The 22,953-nt window shown below is 37.1% G+C and overlaps 1 protein-coding gene across 1 annotated transcript in view; it reads left to right on the plus strand.

Annotated features, from left to right (window-relative positions):
* Positions 1-13,056: 13,056 nt before the first annotated feature.
* LOC139114897 (uncharacterized) overlaps positions 13,057-22,953 on the plus strand; it is a 33,885-nt gene continuing 23,988 nt past the window's right edge. The window contains exons 1-5 of the mRNA XM_070676827.1: positions 13,057-13,576; positions 14,271-14,365; positions 17,715-17,838; positions 18,126-18,184; positions 20,996-21,082. Of these exons, the coding sequence (XP_070532928.1) occupies positions 17,757-17,838; positions 18,126-18,184; positions 20,996-21,082 (228 nt within the window). The 5' untranslated portion in view covers positions 13,057-13,576; positions 14,271-14,365; positions 17,715-17,756. The remainder of the gene's footprint in view (positions 13,577-14,270; positions 14,366-17,714; positions 17,839-18,125; positions 18,185-20,995; positions 21,083-22,953) is intronic.

Below are 22,953 nucleotides of genomic sequence, written 5' to 3' on the forward strand. Positions count from 1 at the left end.
GGCACAACAGAAAATATATTGCACTTGTCTACAATTCGGTCGCAGTCGATTTATTAATGAATGATACAATATAGGTCAGACAATAATCCCACATTGCTAAACTTGCGTTTGCGAAACAGACGGTAACGAGAAAGCCGCGATGAATATCCTTTGTCTTTAATCGGGAACAGAATCGAAGGTGTAGCATTACAAAAAGCATACCCATGATGAGAAGCAAATTACAATCCTTTGAATTTGAAAAGAGATAAGAAAAATGATAAAGTTATTGTTACTGAGAAGCTTTTACGCATTCTGTTTGGAACATCATATCGCCTTGACGTAATTGGTTGCCCTAAAACTGTATCTGGACTTGTGAGCCGCAGTGTTGGATGCTTTGTCTATGAAAGAATTGTAAAGTGAGTCATAATAATTAAAGTAATATAAGTATTATATAGAAATAATAACGCGAATAACAATAGGCTCAATATCCGTGAAAATTTCACCATAAGGGTATTTTGGGTCGAAAAGACCAAATATGATATCGATTTCATTGCCCCATGTTTCAATGGTAACCATTTTAGGGGTTGGAAATTTCAGTTTTTCTAATATCCTATGAAAAGTTACTTTGATTGATATGAAAATTATCTGGCGAGGCGTTCGGGTCAGAGAAGACAAAAAGCAGACTTATTTTAATGTTTCGAGTTGCCATGGTAACTATTTTGGGATTGAAAATGTTACTTTTTCCTTAATTCCTATTAAAGAACTATTGATTGATGTAAAAAATTGATAATAAGGGTTTTTCTGGTTAGCACACCAAAAAAGCACACTCATTTTAATGTGAGATGTTTCCATGGCAACCATTCAGGAGTAAAAATTACCAGTTTTTCAAAGATCCCACCTAAAATCTAGTAATCAACAGAATGTGTTATATCAAAGGGATATTTTGGGTTAGAAAGACCAAATATCCAGTGTAAAGATCAAGTAATCAACAGAAATATTATACCAAAGGGATATTTAGGGGTAGACAGACAAAATATGATATCCATTTTTACTGCCTTGTGCTTCCAAAGTAACCTATTTGCATTTTAAATTTTATTTTTTTTCCAAATTCCATTAAAATTAATCCAAGTTACTATGCAAATGTTCTCCTAAGTGTATTTATCACAGCATGAACTCCATGTTCATTTTTGTTTTATGTTGCCATGGTAACCATTTTGGTAACCACAGTTTTTTTTATTTAAAACCATAGACCCTTTTAGAGGATCTATGTTAAAACATAATTTACTTTTTTTTATTTATTTTATGGATTTCTAAGTAATAACTTTTAACATTTGTTCTATAATAATAATAATTGTAATTTCTTTGCCTTCATTCTGGGAAGAATAATGAAGATAATGTATATTGGGGCCATTCTGGTCAAAATTGTTTTCCATTAATTTTAGTGTGTTGAATTAATTTTTATATAGACCAGAAATAATTTTTCAAGCATTTTTAATTTTGTTTCATGCAGTCATCCCAAATAAGTGTTATATAGTATAGTACTAACTTATTATGCATTCCTCGAATTAAGTTTATGCATTCAAATTAATTTTATGTGCTAAAATTAATTCTACCAGTATCCGCACCCAAAAGGCCAAACAAGGAATTCGAATCGACCACGGTACAAACAAAGCCATGTGCACTAACGCACATAAACGTACATGTATTTCCATGCGCGTTAGTACACATGTGGGCTTGTTTGTACCGGCATCACGTGATTATTTGGGCGTACTGAGTCTGTGGAACGCATCGCGTCCTTTTTATTTTGGAGTAGAACCATTCCCCTTATCACCCAATGTACTATTTTTTATCACAAGCAGGAACAGTTGCACACAGTTTTTTTGTTTTATTTAAAACATAATTCACTGGTATTTATTTATTTTATGGATTTATAATTAACGACGAATTAATGTTCATTTTATTATGATTTATTTTGATTTCTTTGCCTCATTCCAGGAAGAATAATGAAGACAAATTATTTCTGATTGTTTAACTATAGTAAAATTATGGCCATGTAAAGGTTCATTACTTTTTGTGTGACCTGGCGTGACCCCATAAACTCTATGATTTGCTAAATCTCCCCTTTTCATGGTAGCAATGGCTAAATTTGAATATGGTCCCTGTATACCTTTAAACATTTTTTTAAAACCCAGTAGGCCAAGACAAGGGGGAAATATTACAAGTTAAATGTTTCATGTTTAATACTGCCCAGGGCTCAAAATTAACTTATTTTCCCTGGTAGTCCACTTGGGCTACCATTTTTTGAAGTTGGTAGCCCAGTGGCTGGTAGTCCATGCATATTTTAGATCAGGGGTACTTTTTTGTTAATTAGACAAGAGAGGGCTATTTTACAAGATTCTGCCCATGAAGTGAATTTTCTAGTCTTTTGATGGGTATACTTGCACACCTTTATACCCAAGGAAACAGGTATAATGGACGACAGTGGGAGTTTTGTGACATATGAACACGTTTCACTCTCAGATTTGTATGCAAATTTTAAAAGTCGCCATGACAACATGAAAACAATATGGCCTTTTCATCAGCACTAAGACATACTGTAGAAGGGCTAAAAATAGACCATGGCCCTCCTGTTGGGACGAGGCATAATTTCTGTGTCATCGTGATTGATACATTATTATCAAAATGCAACGAGAATGCGTTTTTATTGGCCATCGTTTCCTGTGCCTGTCATTCAAGTACGTCAGTTCAGATATTGAAACTTTGTTGCAAGGTTCCACGGCACGGCCGGTCGTCTCCAGAACAAAGTCATACTATGGCAAATTCTATGCCCAGCTGGATTTGACTGCATTTATCTAGCTCGTCCTAAAGTGGCGGACGCATCTTTCAACCGTTCAGCTTGGTGAAAAACGCATTTATTGATTCGCCAAAGGCCTGTGGATTCGCTTATTTTTTCACAAGTGCAACATGGACATAGGAAAAAGTTGTTGAATACTCACTGTTTCAGTGAATCCGACATGATGAGAGTTCTCAAATCAAAAACTGTTGCCCTGCTCGAATACAAAGATCTTCTCATTAAATAACGTCGTTGTTATATACTAGAGTTAGCATTCCAAAGTCTGTCACCCTTATTTTTCAAAGTTTGGAGAAGGGCGGCATTTCCATCTGAACGATTGAACAACGTGAAACGCAAAATTCCATTGCATACAATCCGGCAATATGTACAGTATAATACTGTCTACGCTCCAGGTACGTATAAGATTATTATTCCACAAAATGGCCACAGGCGGCGCGAACTTTCTATAAGGATTTCCTAAACGTCCTACTTGTTACCTTAGAGACTCATATGTGATGTCCTGAAATAATCGCAATCATACCAATCCATAATCCAATAACACTAGGTCAAAATTTGTAAGACAATAGTTGTAAACATAGACACAAAACAGCACAGAACAGACAGTAAATAGACGGTACACAAACAAAGTCAAATTCATGAAAGAAAGATATATGGACCTCTGGCCAAAAGACCAAGAAGTGATGTCAGGTGTTTCGAAAATAGTAAGCGCATCCTGCCCCACATGTGGCACCCGCCATATATCAATCTGTGAGTCAGATAGGTAGTCAGAAAGGTATTCTCTGCAGTAATTCCAGTTTCTGTCATCATGCAAAGCTCAACGACATGATTTTAGCACGAGACGTAGTGTACAGACGACACATTTACGCTCAAGTAGACTCGATTGCACATGCTCATATTGGCAGACTACAATGGCAAACGAGTGTGCATGCGTGAAGTTATATTTGTAGCACAGATTTCGTGGAAAAACTCATACTTTTGTTCTAACTCCATTCCAAAACTTACTCGATTGCTTACAGTAAATGCACATGAACAAAGTAAAACCCAAAAACGTCAGCACAGGGAGAGGATTTATGGTTTTCGCCACAACTACAAATGCCACGCTGAAGATACGTTTAACATTCCACTGGCATAGACTCTCCACAGTCGCTGTGCCTAATTGTTTGTGGGCGCCCACGACTGCCACGATGGGCCTGCAATTGAAAACTAGCTAGGCTGTGCAGCTCAGCAGCTATGAGCACGCGCTGCCAGACACAACGACTGATGGTTTTTGCAAGTATATGAATATTCATAAGGGTAGTGATGTCAAAAGAAACACCTATCTAACTGGGCGGAGAGAATATACGTACGACAATTAGAAGTCACCACTATTGCCAAAAATTAAAATAAACAACACCTTTTTCCAGAATTCCCACAGCTTCAATGAATTGTTATTAGATTTCTGTGCCACAAGTACATGCGCTCAAGGCGCTTTACAATTATTATTATTATTACCGCTGGTCACTGGACCTTATATGATACCACTCAACTCACAGGGGAGCAAACAACAGCTAACATGTGCAGCCAATAAGCGCAGCAGAGCTGAACGCACACATTACAACTACTGTCCTACCAGGTACCTATCACTCCTTGGTGGGGAGACGCAATTAGGAATAAAGTGCCTTGCTCAAGGACACAACACTATGGCCATGCCGGGGGTTCGAACTCAGCATCCTGTGATCGTGCGTCCACTGCTCTAGCCACTTGCCCATGATGCATCATGTTACATTTCATTTTTTTGTGGAGGACTGTAGGCGTGCGCCTCTCTGAACTTGTAATCTTTAAAACCACAATGCTACTTCAGAAGGGTTGAATGTATTTTGGCACACGACAAACAAATTACTCAAGAGTTACCAATACTTGAAAGTCAAATTGGTCGCCATGCCTGTGCTAACTTTATGGAGAAAAAATAAAATTTTCGATTTTCGAAAATAATGAAGCTTTTTCTTACTCCAATTCGTAGACAAGAAAAGAATTGTGAAAGTTTTGAGAGTCCAGATATCTGTCCCCGAGGCGCATTCTACCTTCACTTAAAGGCTTGCACTTTTCATTGTAGCTTGCCCTTTTGTGAATTTGAATTTAACTATGACTGCAAGATAGCATCTTGCAAAAAAGCGAAATAAATTTGCCTGGTACAGAAACATAGGCACAAGGGAGAGTTTGCTGCCATAACTCTTGGCATATGAATATTTTCATGACGAGCAAAACTACGTTAGCAACGGTAGGAGTTCCACTCTCATACAATCTCATTGTCAGCGTGTCATCGACATCGGCCTCCCTATAGAAAATGATTTTACCACTCTTGAATATTGTGTAAACAACTTTGGGGTCCTCTGACTTTCGTATGTGGTCATGTTCTCAACAGATTTGTCCATTGTTTTTAATTATATACAAGGCCCCGTTAGAAGTAGGCAATCAGATGTTTTAAGTGTGTGTTAGAATTCTTATAATTTTTTCGATTAAACATTTCCTGTGTTCTTGATTGTGGTGTCCCTCAGGGAAGTGGGCAGGGCCCAATACTTTTCACGCTGTACGCGGCACCTTTAGAAGACATAATAATCAAACATGCACTGGATTTGATGTTATCTGCAGATGATACTCAGTTGTATCTGATATGTGAGCGTGCTGTCGACTCAGCATTCATAGTTGAACATTGTATTGATGATATTCGTCAATGGATGATTGAAAATCGGTTGGTTTTGAATGATGCTAAGACAGAAGTGATCCACTTCTGTTCAAAGTTTAAGAAATCAGTTGATCTGTCATCTCTTCGAGTAGGGACCACTGATGTTACTACGTCTAAATCTGTTCGTGATCTTGGTGTTTATTTAAATTGCTGTGCATATATGAGTACTCAAATTGTGAAATTATGTCAGTGTGCATCGTTTGCTCTGCAAAGAATTGGTCGTATTAGAAATACGACACTGAAAGACTTGTGCACGCTTTTGTAACATCACGTCTCGATTACTGCAACAGCTTGCTGTTCGGTATCGAAGACAAATACCTCTGTTAACTTCAGTTACTTCAAAATCCTGCTGCTCGTCTAGTTACACGCACAAAAATGCATGAACACATCACACCAGTGAGACGTGAGCTTCACTGGTTGCCTATCCATGCTAGAATTAATTTCAAAATTCTTCTTTTTGTGCATAAAATTTTGCATGATCAAGCACCTGCTTATCTTTCTGATCTTATCACAGTTCACGTTCCTAAACGGTTTACACGCTCAGCGTTCACACCAATTTTGGAGCCGGTGAACTGGGAACAGAAACATTTTGGTTACCGTTCTTTTTCTAATGCTGCTCCCACTTTATGGAATTCCTTACCAAAAGAAATTAGATTGTCACCATCTGTTGCCTCTTTTAAAACATCTCTGAAAACATATCTCTTCAGAAAGTACTATAATGATTAAGTCATCGTTTTGATGTTCGTATCATGTTGCATTGTAGAGTTTGTATTTTTAACGGAGTATTTTAATGTACTTGTTGTATTTTAACTATAGCATTTTTATGGTACTTTTATTATTATTGTATTTTCATCTTGTATTTCATTGTAAAGCGGTTTGATATTTTATTGATGGAAATCGCTTTAGAAAAATAAATTATTATTATTATTATTATTCTGTATTTTCTTGTGAGATTTTTTATGGTGTAGGTGTGTATGTATTTTACAAATTTCATTTAAATTTTAAAAAATATTTTAAAATGACGCTATAACAAGTAGTAAACAATATAAATTAAACACAGTCGTCGTATTGGCCCTTTTTACATAAAAATTAACAAAAGACAAATATTGGGTCAAATAATATGTGTTTTTCGGTAACATGGCTCCAAAAGTTAGGCTAAAAATGTTGGAAGCATTTTAAAATATTTTTCTCTTTGTTGACCGAAACCCGCAACTCTAAATAACATTAGAGACGCCACTCGAAAAAGTCAAGGGCTGGTCGGGTCACCAAAGCAAACACAGTGTTTGTAAAGCCGTACCGGAATTCCCTGTTTCTGTTCACACCTGAGTCACCTGACATACACGCAGCTTATTTTCATGATGTGATTTTCAACCGTGTTAATAGTACGCTCTTTTGATTCGTATTTAAAATTCGAAAGCAGTCTGTTGAAACATGCTTTCATGAAGGATCAATCATGAAGACTGTCGGACAAGGAATACGTTACCACGAGACGCGAGTCCTTTGTTTTTTCTGTCTTAGCATATTATTTTGTGCAGGTAAGTGTGTGTAAAGCTGCTGGCTTTAATATCCTTGTAGTTCACTTGGTTAGCAAGTTGCGGCGCAGAGGTTCGGAGTATTATATATTTTGACGTTGCAAGACGTTCGACAAAATCAACCCTGCACTTTTAATATCAGATTGACTGACCTTCAAAAATCCCAAGAAATTATCTAGTGCAATTTAAAACAGACTATAGTGAAGTTTCGTTCGTGTGAAAATAAATCAACGCTATATGACATTCATGCATGCCATTTGTACGTTACCTACCCTGCCGTAATCTTTCTTTCTCATTTTTTTTGCAACAAAATCCTCTTCAAAGCACGTTGAACTCGAGAATAACCTTAACCTTACGATCCGTATACCCGAAGTAAAATAATCGCAATCATACCAATCCATAATCCAATAACACTAGGTCAAAATTTGTAAGACAATAGTTGTAAACATAGACACAAAACAGCACAGAACAGACAGTAAATAGACGGTACACCAACAAGACGAAAACGCGATCGTATTCTATAAAGCAGAACTTAACTCATTAAAATTTATGATCGACAGAACAAATGGAAGTTTTATAATGTTAATGGATTGCGTTTGTAGCAAAGCCTTTCACACTGATATAAATAGCAAACTGTCATGCATGTTGATTTATAGCACGTAGCCTGCTTTACATCCATGACAAATTGCTTCCAACCCGTTTGAGGCCAAAAATAACACATAAGCCGTGAACCAAAATACATCTTTTCCTTTTAGCTGTGGCTTTTACAGATAACAGGTGTTTGGAAGCACTCATCATCGGTCTTACTATTGACAAAGACCAGAAGTGACAGTAAGACATTTTCAGTCATTTCGTAATGTATCCAAATGTACAGGTAACAAATCTATGGTGCGGCGACGCGATCACCACCCCCTGTTATAGTCGCTGTCGATTTGGTCAAATGAAGAAGAAAAAGCTGTGAACTGGTCGTTTATAAAATGGAGCTCTGTGGACTCAAAACAAAATTTATTCAATTTTTGCTGAATTTTCCTTTTGTGACAATTCATCATTGAAGTCGGAAAGATTATTTCAGAAGATGATGTTTCCCATGCTTAAAACTACGAAATATTTTTCCATTATGTCTCATTGTCACAACAAATATTAAAAAACAAAATAAAGCTATAATTATATGACACACTCCTTTTCATATAGTACTAGAATATATTATTAGCCTTGGGAAAGAAAAATGAGACCAGTCTCAGAAAGTAGAAAAATTAGGAAGTACTTGGTCTTTGGTTCTTTCTGACTTGCGGGAAGCAAATTACATACCTTGGAATTTGAAATGAGATCAGAAACATGATAAAGTTATTGTTACTGAGAACATTTTTCGCAGTCTGTTCGTCATCTGGACGTAATTGGTCACCCTAAAACTGTATCTGGACTTGTGAGCCATAGTGTTGGATACTTTGCCTATAAAATAATTGTAAATGAGTCATGTTAAATTTCATTTCTAAACTCGTAATCGTTGCAACAACAAAGCTAAAAGGGCATAAGGGGACTTTTGGTGTATGACGCTAGAAATATTCGCTACTTCAGAGGGGCTAAACGTTATTTGTCACAGATGGATCGTTGGGCTTAATGATACCTTCTTAATTTGCTCTGCTTGCATTTGGCGCAAATTGCCTGGAACGTTTATTTTTTTTATTCGCCGCTGTTTCTCCTTAATCTTAATAGACAATTTACAAATCGACTTCCATCAAAACTTTCATCGCAACTAACTTATTGACTTAAATTACGCTTGTAAACACGTTGACTTGCTCACATTAATGTTGACATAATGGTTAAATGACTGAGTCATGGATAACATAACCATTTTCCTCTGTTTTATAGAGCTCAAAACCTCGGCAGAAAGTATTTAATTGTAAAGACGCATTGGGAAGCAAAGTAATACAATGGTTTTCAATCGGGCTGAACCTACAACACACGGTATCAAATCACCTAGCAGCAGAGGCCGCAAACAGAACCGCCCGGCTAAATCCCCAATCTCAAAAAGATTGGTTCAATAACCGAGCTAAGGATGCTGCAATTCTGACTGCGCCCTCGCCACTCGATCGCCGTAGAGTTCGTGAAGCACACACGCTAGTACACACACTTTCATACATCTCACATAAACTTTATCGAAGAGAAGCAATTAATACATCGCTTTTACTGGGCGGAAGACAGCCTCGGGGACATACTGTCCACCAGCAGAACTATCAACCCAGGTTAGAAAATACGATGGGTTTTTATCGGGCTCGAACCCACAACGCCCGGTACCAAACTTCGTTCCAGATGCTGTCAGGAAACAAGGTAGATGTGTTAAAATGGGTCAACAACGTCCTTACTAATCCAATGAAAGTTTGGATTGCGAAAACTGCTTTATCTCAGAGTAATCAAATCGATATGGGAATTGACCACAACAAAATTTAACCCAGGCGAAAATACATGAAGAGAAAACGAACAATACTGGTCGTGCATTATAACCAACCAAAATGGATTCGGAGGAATTTAGGCTTGACATTATGGAAATATGGATCAAACGTAACTGATTTGACATTCCTTTGAAAGAGAAGGACAAAACACTGCCTAAGTTGTAATTTATACCTAAACTGATCAACAACCCTTACAAACAACGCTTTATTGCAGGATCAAGCAAATGCACTACTAAACCTCTGTCACAATTATTAGCTCACGTGTGTAAACACGTGGGCTAATGTCATAGCGATGTCTGTCTGTCTGTCCGTGTGTGTGTGTGTTAGTGTGTGTGTCTGTCTGTCTGTCTGTTTACACGATAACTCAAAAACGCCTAAAGGGATTCAAGTCAGATCTGGTACACAGGTACCATATGCTACTTGCAAGAACTGATTAGATTTTGTTTAGTGTGGCTTGCATATTAATGAATTATGCAATATTGTTTTTTTCCGTACAATGGTTTCCCTATGGAGACAGTAATAACAGTGTAGACATATATCAAGAAATACTGCACAAAATTTCATGAAACTTTTCACAGATAACAATCTAAGAACATTGTGATGATACTGTGAGTGTCATGTCAATTATCTTCTCATTTGCATATTTAATGAACTTTTGTTATTAGTGAGATAACTCTGAAATTCCTGCACTAAACTTGATGATACTTGCAACAAATATTGATCTGATATATATCTATTTATACTTAGAAGCATTAGGCAGTGTCAAGTTAATAAATAGCTCATTTGCATATTTTATGAAGGTTGTAATTAGTCATATAACTCCGATATAACTTCACAAAATGTGATGAGATCTGCTGCAGATACTGATCTGACTCTATCTAACTATAGTGTAAAGCATTTAGTAATGTCAAGTTAATTAAGGGTTCATTTGCATATTTAATGAACTTTGTAATTAGCTATATAACTCTACAATTACAGCACCCAAGTCAGTGAAATAGGGTACAGATATTGTTTTGATAAATATCTAATTGTACTGAGAAGCATTTGGCAGTGTCAAGTTAACAAAAAGGTCATTTGCATATTTTATGAAGTTTTGTAATTAGTGATATAACTCCAAAATAACTGCACAAAATGTGATGAAATCTGCTGCAGATACTGATCCGACAGATATTTAATTTTGGTGCAGAGCATTTAGTTGTGTGAAGTTAATTAAGGGTTCATTTGCATATTTAATGAACTTTGTAATTAGTGATATTACTCCAAAATTACAGCGTTAAATTTTATGAAACTTGCTACAGATGTTGATCTGATAAATATCCAATTGTACTGAGAAGCATTGAGCAGTGTCAAGTTAATAATTAGCTCATTTGCATATTTCATGAAGTCGTATATATAGTCATATAACTCAAAAATAACTGCATCAAATGTGATGAAAACTGCTGCACATACTGATACGACAGATATCTAACTGTATTGTAAAGCATTTAGTAGTGTAAAGTTAATTAAGGGTTTATTTGCATATTTAATACACTTTGTAATTAGGTATATACCTCTGAAATTTCGGCACCAAAATTTTGTGAAACGTGCTACAGATATTGATTTGATAAATATAGAATTGTGCTATGAATCATTGAACAGTTTCAAGTTAATTTAGGGTTTATTTGCATATTTAATGAACTTTGTAATTAGTGACATTACTCTAAAATTATAGCATTAAATTAAATAAAACGTCCTACAAATGTTGATCTGATGGATATCTAATTGTCCCATAGAGCATTGAGCAGTGTCAAGTTAATGAACAGCTCATTTGCATATTAAATAAAATTTTGTAATTTGTGATCAAACTCTGAGAGTACTGTGCGAAGTTGAAAAAACCTGCTACATATAGTGATAACATTCTTATATGGTTGACTATAATTTTAACAACCATCAAAAAAGGCCTTTTTCGATAATGTTACAAAGTGTGTGAAACGAGTGGGTTGAATCAAATGTGGATACTAAAAGAATTCAAAGGAATTGTTGCTTCATTTAGGAGTAAAGAAAAAAACAAGTACAGGTGTATCCTAACATTTGATTTCCACATTATACACCACTATTCCCCACGATAAACTTAAAACAAGGTTGTCATCTCTTGTTAAACAAGCTTTCCTGCATAAAAATGGCAGGACTTGTTCTCCCGTTTTTACTTAATGTCAATATTAACTTGTGCTTCATATCGTTTTGTAATTTTATTTGTAGGGCAGCCTGTCCTTTGGTTTTTTGAAAACCTGAAATTCTTAATAAAAAAGTTGCCCATTTAAGCCCATACTTGAGGTGTGTGTTGTTTTTCACTAGAGGGGAGGGGTCGTCGGAACTTCGCTCAAAAGTCGTATGGATCCATACATACCGTGTAAACACTGAATGTTACAACTCTGAGACTGGAGCTTTGCCGTCCCAGCTGAGATCCAAGCTACCTTGGCGACTGATGAAAGTTAAAAAGTGTTTTTCAAATTGTACATCCTAAAATGTAAATGTTGCAGCTATGTTGACGTGATTCATCTAGATGCTGTGCATGAAATCCTTTGTTAGTAAAAAGAAGGTCACATAGGCGCAGTTCTGACAACCCCTACCTTTATTATAACTCACAAGGCTGGAGTGCCATAACAGGTCTATAGTTTTACAGTGGGTTGAATTGTCCACTGGAGACCTGTACTCAGTATTTCAGTATGCCTTATAACTGATGTGGTAAACGGACTGCTTTTATGGCTGTTCAATTGAACTGCCCGTCTCAGCGACGCTATTGCTTGGGCGAATTATATCACTAGTCTTTCAAATCTACGTAACAGTCTTGAAAGAGTCACACGTACGTGTGCAAGGATCTTTGAGTGCCCGTCGTCAACAAAAAGTCGATTATTCTCGTTGACACCGTGGATTGATTCATGGCAGGAGTACCAGGTTTAAAATGTTTCTCATCACAGTTTGCATACGAATTGATTTATAATTCCAATACCATTCATTGTTTATGTTGGAAATTCCGATGTGCATCTTGGACACAAGCTCGAATTTAGCAGGTCCATAAACGGCACAAATTAATGCTGACGTTTAAAAAACGACCCACGTTAACATCAGATATATGTAGGTTTCTGGTCCTTCAAAATGTCTTCCATTTGAATTGACAATTAATCAAACTTTACCTTCATGGTCACGAACTCAGTAGGGTCACCAAAACAGCAAATTAATATCAAGACACAGCTTACTCAACCTGAGGTTTGATATACATCTGACCTTGACACAGCTTCGTGGTATGGTGGCCATGCTGCTCTACCCTGCAAAACCGGACATCAGATTAGGACTGTTGTTTACCTGTCCCTGTATCTAGGTCTGACCTCAATATTTTAGAGAACCTCAAGGGTCAAGCGGAGTGGTTTGTTCACACGTTCGTTTCATGACGTCAAAGAATAGAAATTCTCTGACAAACTATGCAATAAAACCATAGTTGAGACGACTTTGTTGTCCCCGCGGTCACCAGGAATGATTAGTAGGGTAGGTGCATTAATTGTAGCCCACAGGCCGAGCATCGGCTTTTTCTGTCGTGTTGGCTGTGTAGCCTACGGGTCGGCGCTACAAAGCCAACACGACAGAAATATGTGGCGCACGGCCCGCGGGCTACAATTTATTGCAGTTGGTCGGTCGGGAGATTTTTTCCATTTTGACTGTTAATTGTGTACAACCAATGGAAAATACGACCAGTTCACTCTATATATGCACTTGTTATCGATCGTGCAGACATATCGTGAACGGTGTCAAAATCACGTGGTATGCTCGTCGCTGGGTGTGTGTGGTTTACGTCACCGTTAAGGTTAATCATTAGAGTTCGAATGCTGCCTAAAATCCATTTGCCAACAATAATACTGACTTGACACATATAAGACTGCCTTGAAAAGTGGGACGCCGGGCATTTCTGCATTAACAGAAATTTGTTACGACTGAATTTGAGCCTTGTTTCGATGCAGCTGACTTCATCCGTGCTGGTCGTGATATCTTCGTACAAAGAAGTCAGGTAGGTCCACCTTAAAAGGTTGCATTAATTTAGGAGCAGAACAAGCAAACGGTATTTTGTACATGCAACAAAAGTGATGGGGCACTGACACGACAAACGTTGCGCTAGATAGAGGTTGAGATCGTATTGATAGCGGGACGAATATAAGAGACATAGTCTGGGCCAGGAACACCAAAGAGCGCACTTCAAGTTTACGGTAATTTGAGGATTAAAATAATAGATTTCAAGAGACCAGGTATCAATTGGTCTCAAGTTAAAATCGGACGACGTATTTCTATCTGCAGTTGCAGTTACCACATCACGTCGGTACCGTGCATACATGAACAACGGTTTTGACCCCACTTTTTCACCTTTCATACACTTTTGACCAAGCAGTATAGATCTAGTTTAGATTTTTTACTAGACATAAACGGTTATTTTGCAACCCCCTTGCCACTCGGTCATTGTTTGTAAGAAAATGTAGATTTTCGACATCAGTGAATGGGTGTAGATAATGCATAGTGCATGTTATATCGCAGTACCGCTTAGGATACAGTAAGTGTGACTTGCACTAGTTTAGCATGATGTAGAATGCTTTAAATTTTATAGACACTGTATATAACGAAGTGGATGGAAAATAAGATTTATAAACTCGTACATTATATATGATTGTTTAAATTAGAGATTAAAATGTGCAATATCTTTTGTGTCGTAGATGCCGCTGATAAAGTGAAAGACCATATCTTTATTGGACCCATATACAGCGATATTAAATGTATGGAGCTGAAGCAGAAGTGAAACATAGTGCAGGTTTGTTTGAACATTTAACATGCTACTTGGCATGTGTAGTTGCAGTACTTTCTTTGCAGTCTGTTTATCATAATATTATTGCTTTTTAATAACAAAACCTGTAGAGTTGAATGGAAATATTATTTTGCCTTACCTGTTATTTTCATCTCATGATACTGAACCCACTGAAAAAAGGATGTAGATCTCAAATTCTGAAGCTAAAATCTTGGTCTTCTGATTTGTTTGGTGAAACACATAGATGTTGAGAAACACTTTTTGAAATATGCAGGTTGTAGACATGGCAAACAGTGAAACTCAGCATGAGTTTTATCATTCCAGATTAGTGTGTGTATTTTCACTGCATATTAATGAAATTCCTGCTATATTTTTCCGGGTTTACAATCATGACTACAACCAACAACAAATCAAAAAGTTATTACTTCAGTGGTTAGACTAAAAGGCGCAACATCACCAACGCAAAGATTAACATACAGTAGAACTTTTAGGCAAATAGAATTTCAAAATTAGAAAAGATAGTAGCATTAATTGCAAAGACTGATTTTTTTAACAATTTTCCCCTGATATACATCATTTAAATGTTTGAACACATTTTTCACATTCATGTATGCATGAAAAGGCTATGCTGCTATTGTCTGCTTAAATGCTCATAGATATGTAAAATGCTACGTTAAATACGGGATTTAACAAGTGATGCGTTTAAATATAATAAAAAGATGAGGTACTTTATCATCCATTGTATGTGAAATCAGAGAAAACTGCCAATTCCCTGGAGAATAATTTACGTAGCCACACAATATAGGATTTGTCACAGATACAATTGATACATTTAGAGGGGAATAGACAAAGATAAAATATATGACATAATTCGATCTCAATGACTCTTACATTCAACCTCCCTCTGCCTTCTTGAAGACCAAGTGCAGGAGAGCACCTTCTGCATATTAAGGCTGTGATATTAATTATTTTGAGCTAAAACCTGAGGATTGAGTGAATCTGAAAAGTATTTGCAGATCACAGATATGCTCACCCTGCTTCCATTAGATAAAATATTCACTGAACACCAACCTTTACTTTTTTCCGGGCTGGTCAGTATGGTGGTCATACTGTTCGTGTTGCAGCTGCTCCTCAAATAAGAACACTGAAAAATCTGTAACATTGTGTTTGTGAGAAGACATACAGCAGTTGACAAGGCTTCACAAATACTTAGGCTGTATATCATGCATTTCACAAATAATTGATGATATTGCAAAAAAAGGTCATATGAGTGAATGAGGCTTTGTGAACATTAGTCAAACACTACAAAGATGAATTTGCATCTGTAAAATGTGTCAGCTTTCAGCAAAATCCTATCAAGATATTGAATAACATAAGGCAACACATAAACATGAAAGCCACCGATGTGACTCGTGGGGAAGCTTTCCATTCACAAAGTTAGTGTGCAACGAAACTGCAGGTCTCTACACACTGAATTATAAACATGGTTTAAGGCCTTTCTGTCGTTCTGTTTTCTCCGTTGCATTCTCCACGTCCTTGAAATTCTGCGGATCCACATATGGTGTCTCCATGCTGGCGCCTATATATATGTAAACAGAATAACTTTGAATTTTCCATCCTTTAGGAGTGGGAAGTATTTGACGTCCAGCAGGATGATGTGCTTGAGGGTAATCTTACTGATATCGGCCTACATTATGCCCGTTTGCAGGCATTTAAACTGAATTTGCCCAGTTTCATTTCCTAAATAAGCCAATACGAAATATTCCAACACATCTGATGGCGATTCCAACGCAGGGTATATTTGTTTCTTTGAGCAAAACCTCTGCCAGTAATTGATCAAACCCTTTTTCGGTCCCCAGCATGTTGCAATAGCTGGGAAACGTTCCTCCAGTGATGTACGACAGTTTGTTGGGCATCGGTAGGTGGTGGCTTCACCTGTTGGTTTCAACCTGACCACAGGTTCCACTGCATAATAGAACAGATTGGCCGTGCCCCTTGCGCTGTATCTGCAATGCCATATGCCACTATTTAGAATGTGCCATACTCATTGTTTGAATTCATTATTGTTTTGTTTTGTTTGGAGCCAAATTAGAAGCAGGGGTATTTTAAAGAGAAAGGGGAAAGGATCTGGGTAAGGACTTGGCAGGTATGTTCAAACATCCTGCAGCTTGAAAAACTTATCGCTGTCTAACCAGAATAACGCACTGTTATAACTGACATGCTGTAATATAATAATACATGTACTCTTGAAACTTGAATCTAAGAGCCTTCAGAAGCAAGGGAAATATTTACGCTCCTAGTGACGCATGCGCTATGAATTACCCTATGAAATCATGGTTCTAGTACTTGGAGTATTGTGGCTTCTGAGAAGTGGTTGAATTTTGATTTAGTTTCGCAAAGTGTATGACTCCCCAATATGTTTTCCCACGTTAGTTTCACAATTTATTATATCAGATTTGTCGGAACTTCCTGGTCCGCATGTGAGATTTAACTGAAAGGTTTGGATTTTTCATTGTAGCTTACCTTTTCGTGAATATTGATTTAGCACGGTCCCCATTTTAAGCATAGATAAGATGAGTGAATTTAAAGTGACTATTACGCTTAGCAAAACTACGTTAGCACTGCACCGGTAGGAATTCCACTCTCATATGTTGTCATTCTTAGCGTGTAATCGCCATCGGCCTTCCAAGAAAATCATCACTGTTGAACATTGCGTAAACCATGTTGGAGTCCTCTGAATTTCGTATGTGGTCATGTTCTGAACAGACTAGTCCATTGTCTTTAAATAAAAGGCTCCGTTAGACAATCATACCTTGTAGGTGTGTTGTAGAATTCTTATTTATATATTAATTAAACTTTTTCTGTGTTCCGTATTTTCTTGTTACAATTATTTTTGGTTTAGTTGTATGCATTTTACTATTGTAAACTTTCTCTTATATTTTACTGCAACAAATTGTGTTATAACAAGTATTAAACAATATACATGAAATACAGTCATCGGCCCTTTTTACATAAAATGTACAGAAGTGAAATATTAGGTCAAATTAAGGAATATGTGTGTTTCCGCTAACATGACTCCAAAATTAGGGTACGACAATGGGGAGATTTTTTAAATTTTTTTCTTTGTTGGCGTAGACCCATAACTCTAGATAAAATTTAGATAAGCAACTTCAAAAAAAATAAACCGTAGCGTCGATCGGGTCACCGAAACAATCACAGTTTTTGTTTCCCTATACCGGAATTTCCTGTTTCTCTTCGCACCTGAGTCACATGATACTCACGCATCTTATTTTCATGATGTAATTTCAACCATGTTAATAGTTCGCGCTCTTGCTTTACATTATACATTTGGTAGCAGTCAGTGCGTTGAAGCCCATGCTTTGATGAAGGATCCATCATGAAGGTTGTTGGACAAAGAGTACGTTACCCGGAGACGCGCGTCCTTTGTTTTTTCAGTCTGATCAAATTAATTTGTGTAGGTAAGTGTGTGTAAAGCTGCTGCCTTTAATATCCTTGTAGTTCACTTGGTTAGCATGTTACGGCGCAGAGGTTCGGAATATCATATCTCTTGACATAGCATACCTTTCGACAAAATCAACCCTGTACTTTTAGTATCCGATTGACTGACCTTCAAAACTTGCTAGAAACTATCTAGTACAACTTTATGGCGAAGTATCCTTCGTGTCAAAATCAACGTTATGCCATTAATGCATGTTACCTATCCTTCCTTAATCTTTCTCTCTCATTTTTTTTTTCGCAACAAAAGCCTCTTCAAAGCACGTCGAAGTCGAGAATAACCTTAACTTTACGATCCGTATACCCGAAGTAAGTAACGCCTACATAATTCGGGGCTCTTTCACCAGTTAGAAAGTGGAAGCGACGTAAAATTTAAAAGTCGGTGATCCGTGCTCTAGAAGGTTAAAACGAATCACAGCACCTTCGGCAACTCTCTATTCAATATAAAAATGCGAACAAATGCTGTTTTCGGAAGACAGGCTAAACTTTTCTTTATACAGCCTTTACAACTTACATGAACTATTCTACGAGCCTTGTCGCTCCTTGTCGACCGTCATAGCAATGCGATGAGTTTAAAAATTATGACGGTTTCATGTGTGTGAAGATCCCAAAGTGGTCCCCGACTACAAAGTGGTCCCCATCCTGAATGTCCGGTAAGATAGGGGTTAAACTCAAGTCTGACGACACCTAACCGGAGTCATTCTAGTCGCTGCTCTTAAATTCATAAACGGATATGAAATACACTTTGCAGCAGTGCTATGGCGTAGCAATCGCGCTTGAGGGTCAAAAATTCATCCCACAAGCCAACCCATAGACATTTTTGGTAGTTTACTTCGACCGGGACTATAACACCCGTCGGTTCACGACCTATTGTCTATACTTCTACTAGCTACCTCGATAATATAAACATGTATTTTCAACCATTTCCCCATGAGTCGACGTCTACGAATTCTGCAACGTTTGCCCTCGTATTGAATACGTTGGATCTGTCAAAAGTTTAGAACCGAGCAGAAACAGTCGACGGCTCTTAAAAAACGGTTGATATTAGATGTTGCCACATTCGACATAATTAATGGAAGTAGGAGATGAGTCATAGATAGTCAGAGATAAAGTTGGCACATGTTCAATTATTCAAAGACTAAGCTTTTTCATTCTTTTGCGAGGTAAATAAAAAAACCTGATTGGTGTCGTAGTAAACTACGGAAAAGGTCTATGTTGGAAGTTGCAAGTTTTTAAAACTTCGTCACAAAAGCTCATAAAAAGTTCAATATACATTATTATTGTTAACGTAGACTGCATTTTTCATTCAAATCGTAAATGAAAATCGTGGAGGCAATACTTTGAAGGATATGCCCTCTTTATATAAATCTATTAATCTTTACATACAATCTATTTTTCGCTCTAATTTTGTAGAGCAGAAGTTAACCCATTCAATTTTATGAGCAACAGAAAAAAAAATTTATGATGTCAGTTATATGTGTCAGCGGTAAAACCTTACACACTGATATAAATGAAATAACTGCCATGAATGTTGATTTAAAACATTGTAGCCTACGCTTTATATCCATGACAAATTGCTTCCCACCCATTTGAAGCTACAAATAACACATGCTGTAAACCAAAATACCCATAGTCTTTTTAGCTTGTCCTTTACAAATAACCGGTGTAGGGAAGCACGCATCATCGACCCTACTATTTACAAAGAACAGAGGAGAAAGTAAGATGACTTACTTTTTCAGTCATTTCTTAAAGTATCCAAATCTACAGGTAACAAGTATATGGTACTGCGATGCGATACCCTCCCCTGTTATTATCGCAGGCGATTTTATTGAATAGAGAAGAAAAAGCTGTGAAGTGGTCGTTTATGAAGTGGCGCTCTGTGAACCGAAAAGAAAATTTATTTATTTTTGCCGAACTCTTGTTTTATGACTAACTTTGCTGTATCTGTTCATCATTGAAGTCGGGAAGATGATGATTCCCATGATTGGTAACACGAAATAGTTTCCAGAATGGTTCATTATCAAAACAAATATCAAAAAAAAAAAAAAATAAAGCTATAATTTTGTGACGCACTCCTTTTCATATAATACATAGAATACATTATTTGGAATAATTATTTGGATATATATCTAAGTTTCAGCGTTTTTACGTTCTACCGATGAATTCGTATTACGTAAACTTGGTATTTTCCTATTTAAAGCTTTTCAGTTGCGAAAAGAAATACTTTGTAAGTTAAATGTTGACAATCCTTAAAGTAGAAATTGTTAATTACGGATTGGTTTATTTTTGAATTGTAAATTTTTAATTTATTTGCATTTTTGACGTGTAACTCCTCTGCAGTTGAGCCGGAGGGCTTGAAATGCAATTAACTATTATCAAATTATTATTAAAATACATGATTGATCTTGAGACCAATCTCAGCTAGTGGAAAGATATACAAAGTACTTTTGTCTTGTTTTCTCTGGCTGGCGGGAATCAAATTACATACCTTGGAATTTGAAAAGAGATCAGGAAAATGACAAATTTATTGTTAGTGAGAAGATTTTGCGCAGTCTGTTTAGAATATCACATCACCTGGATGTAATTGGTTGCCCTAAAACTGAATAAGGACTTGTGAGCCGTAATGTTGGATACTTTGCCAATAAGACTTGTTAAGTGAGTCATGTTACATTTCATTTCTGTGCGGAGGACTGTGGGCGTGCGCCTCTCTTAACTTGTCATCTTTAAAACCACAAAGCTACAAGGGCCTAGTGGGTCGTTTGGTTTATGGCGTATGAAATATTTGCTTCAGAAGTGTTAAACGTAATTTGTCACAGATTGATTGTTATGCTTAGTGATACCTTCTGAATTTTGCCCTGCTTTCATTTGGCTAATTTGGCCCTGAAAGTTATTTTTAATCTAAGTAGTTTTTCCCGTAACCTTAATATACAATTTACAAATCAAATTTCCATCAAATCTTCCAATTATAATGCAGTCGTTTTTGTGCTTTTGTCATTGCAACTAACTTTTCAAATTAGATTAAATTAAATTATCCCTGTAAACACGTTGATTTGGTCATATTGACATGATAGACAAATGAATGAGTGATGGATTACATAACTATTTTCCTCTGTCTTATAGAGCTCAAAACCTGTGAAGAAAGTATTTAATTTTAGAGACGAATTGGGAAGCAACGTAACTTCGTTCCAGATGCTGTCAGGCAACAAGGTAAATGTGTAAAAATTGGTCAACGTCCTTGTTAATCCTGTTTAAGTTTGGAATTCTAGCCTAGGCGGAAAGACATGAAGAGAAAACGAACAATACTGGTCGTGCATTATCATCAACCTAAATGGATTCGGGTGGACTAGGCTTGACATCATTGAAATATGGATCAAAAGTAACTGGCGTAAGATTGATAGAGCAAAGGCGTTTCGTAATCTTTTTCGTTGGCGTACAAAAGGAACAAGTCGAACTTGTAGGGATCTCTTTTCACCTGGTAAAATTTCGGCCTGTTTTAAAAGAACCATGAGTATATGGCAGAAAGAGTTCCTCAAGTTATTTTATCAATTCAATCAATCAATCAATCAATCAATCGGTAGAGTTTTTATTGTGCCAAAATAAAAAAAAAACTGTGATTTGCTCTCTGACGCTCAACGGTTAAATAAAACAGAATACTTTGGAGAAAAAGTGCGTTTTCAGTTTCTTTTAAAAGTTTAGGGATTCTCTGATGTCGAGTGGTAGTGCGTTCCATAGTTTAGGTGCAGCGTATGAAAATGCACGGCCACCATAGGTGATGGTTTTGTAGGTTGCAGATGAAGGGAGTGTTCGAGTTGGAGTATAGGGTTGGAGTAGGTCACTGATGTACGCATGAGTTCAGTCATCAATTGCCCTGAAAGTTAACAGCAATATTTCGTAGTCAATCCTGTGATGAACTGGTAACCAATGGAGATGGGTGAGAACTGGGGTGATCGGCGCAAATGTCCTGGTATGTGTGATTATTCTCGCTACAGTATTTTGACTCGTTGTAACAGGCCGATTGTGTTGTCTTGGACTCTATATAGAAGTGAATTACAATAGTCAAATTGGGCTGTCAGAAGTTGTATGTTTGACAGGTTCCATTAGTAAGGTGGCGTCGTAAAGATCCAAGGGGCGGAATTGGCTGTAGATTGATTTCCAAGTGTACTTAATGTGCTAACTAAACATGTGATTGTTGTCATAGATTATACCTATTTCTCGAGCAGATGAGAAGGGTAAGCTAGAGGTAGAACCGTTGTTGACACTGTTTGCTGGAGCAGGTGCACTGTTAAAATGACTTCTGTTTTATTGTCGCTGAGCTGGAGTTTGTTTTGAGTCATCAATTCCTTGATGTCATATATACATCTTTGGACTGAAAACAAGGCTCGAGAGTCACGATGCGAACATGAAAGAAGAAGCTTGTTGTCGTCTGCATACTAGCGGAGGTTAAGCTCACGCTTTTCAATTAAATTTCCAAATGACACAATGTAGATGGTGAGGGCCTAGGACAGAGCCCGATGGCACTCCGAAACTGAGTTATGATGATTTTGTTGATTTTGACGGACTGTTCCTTTGCATCAAGTATGAGTTGAACCAGTTGAGTGCAACACCGGCGATACCAAGATGAGAGAGTCTGTGAAGTAATATCTTGTGATCGATATTATTGAATGCTGCAGAGAGATCAAGGAGAATGAGTAGAACATAATTGCCAGAGTCCACGGATAAACAAATGTCATTGTGTACTTTCAGGAGGACAGTTTCAGTACGGTGACATTTCCTGTAAGCTGATTGAGATGGTAGCTGGAGAGAGGTTTTTTTGAGGGTAGTCGTTGATTTGGACAATGATGATCTTCTCAAGTACTTTAGAAAGAAATGGCAGATTGGAAATAGGTCGGTTAAGTTAAAGTCCAGTGACGATTTCATGAGGAGTGGAATGAAGACTGCTGACTTGATTAGCTGTAGAACTGTGCCATTGTGAAGAGACAGGTTGACAGTTTTTGTGATGAATGGAAGAAGAAGAGGGAGACATTTCTTGAGCAGTGAAGTTGGAATTTGTCGAGGCAGCATGATTTTCATGTCGAGTT

The sequence above is a fragment of the Ptychodera flava genome, chromosome 16 (genome assembly GCF_041260155.1).
Source record: "Ptychodera flava strain L36383 chromosome 16, AS_Pfla_20210202, whole genome shotgun sequence".
NCBI classification, from domain to species: Eukaryota; Metazoa; Hemichordata; class Enteropneusta; family Ptychoderidae; genus Ptychodera; species Ptychodera flava.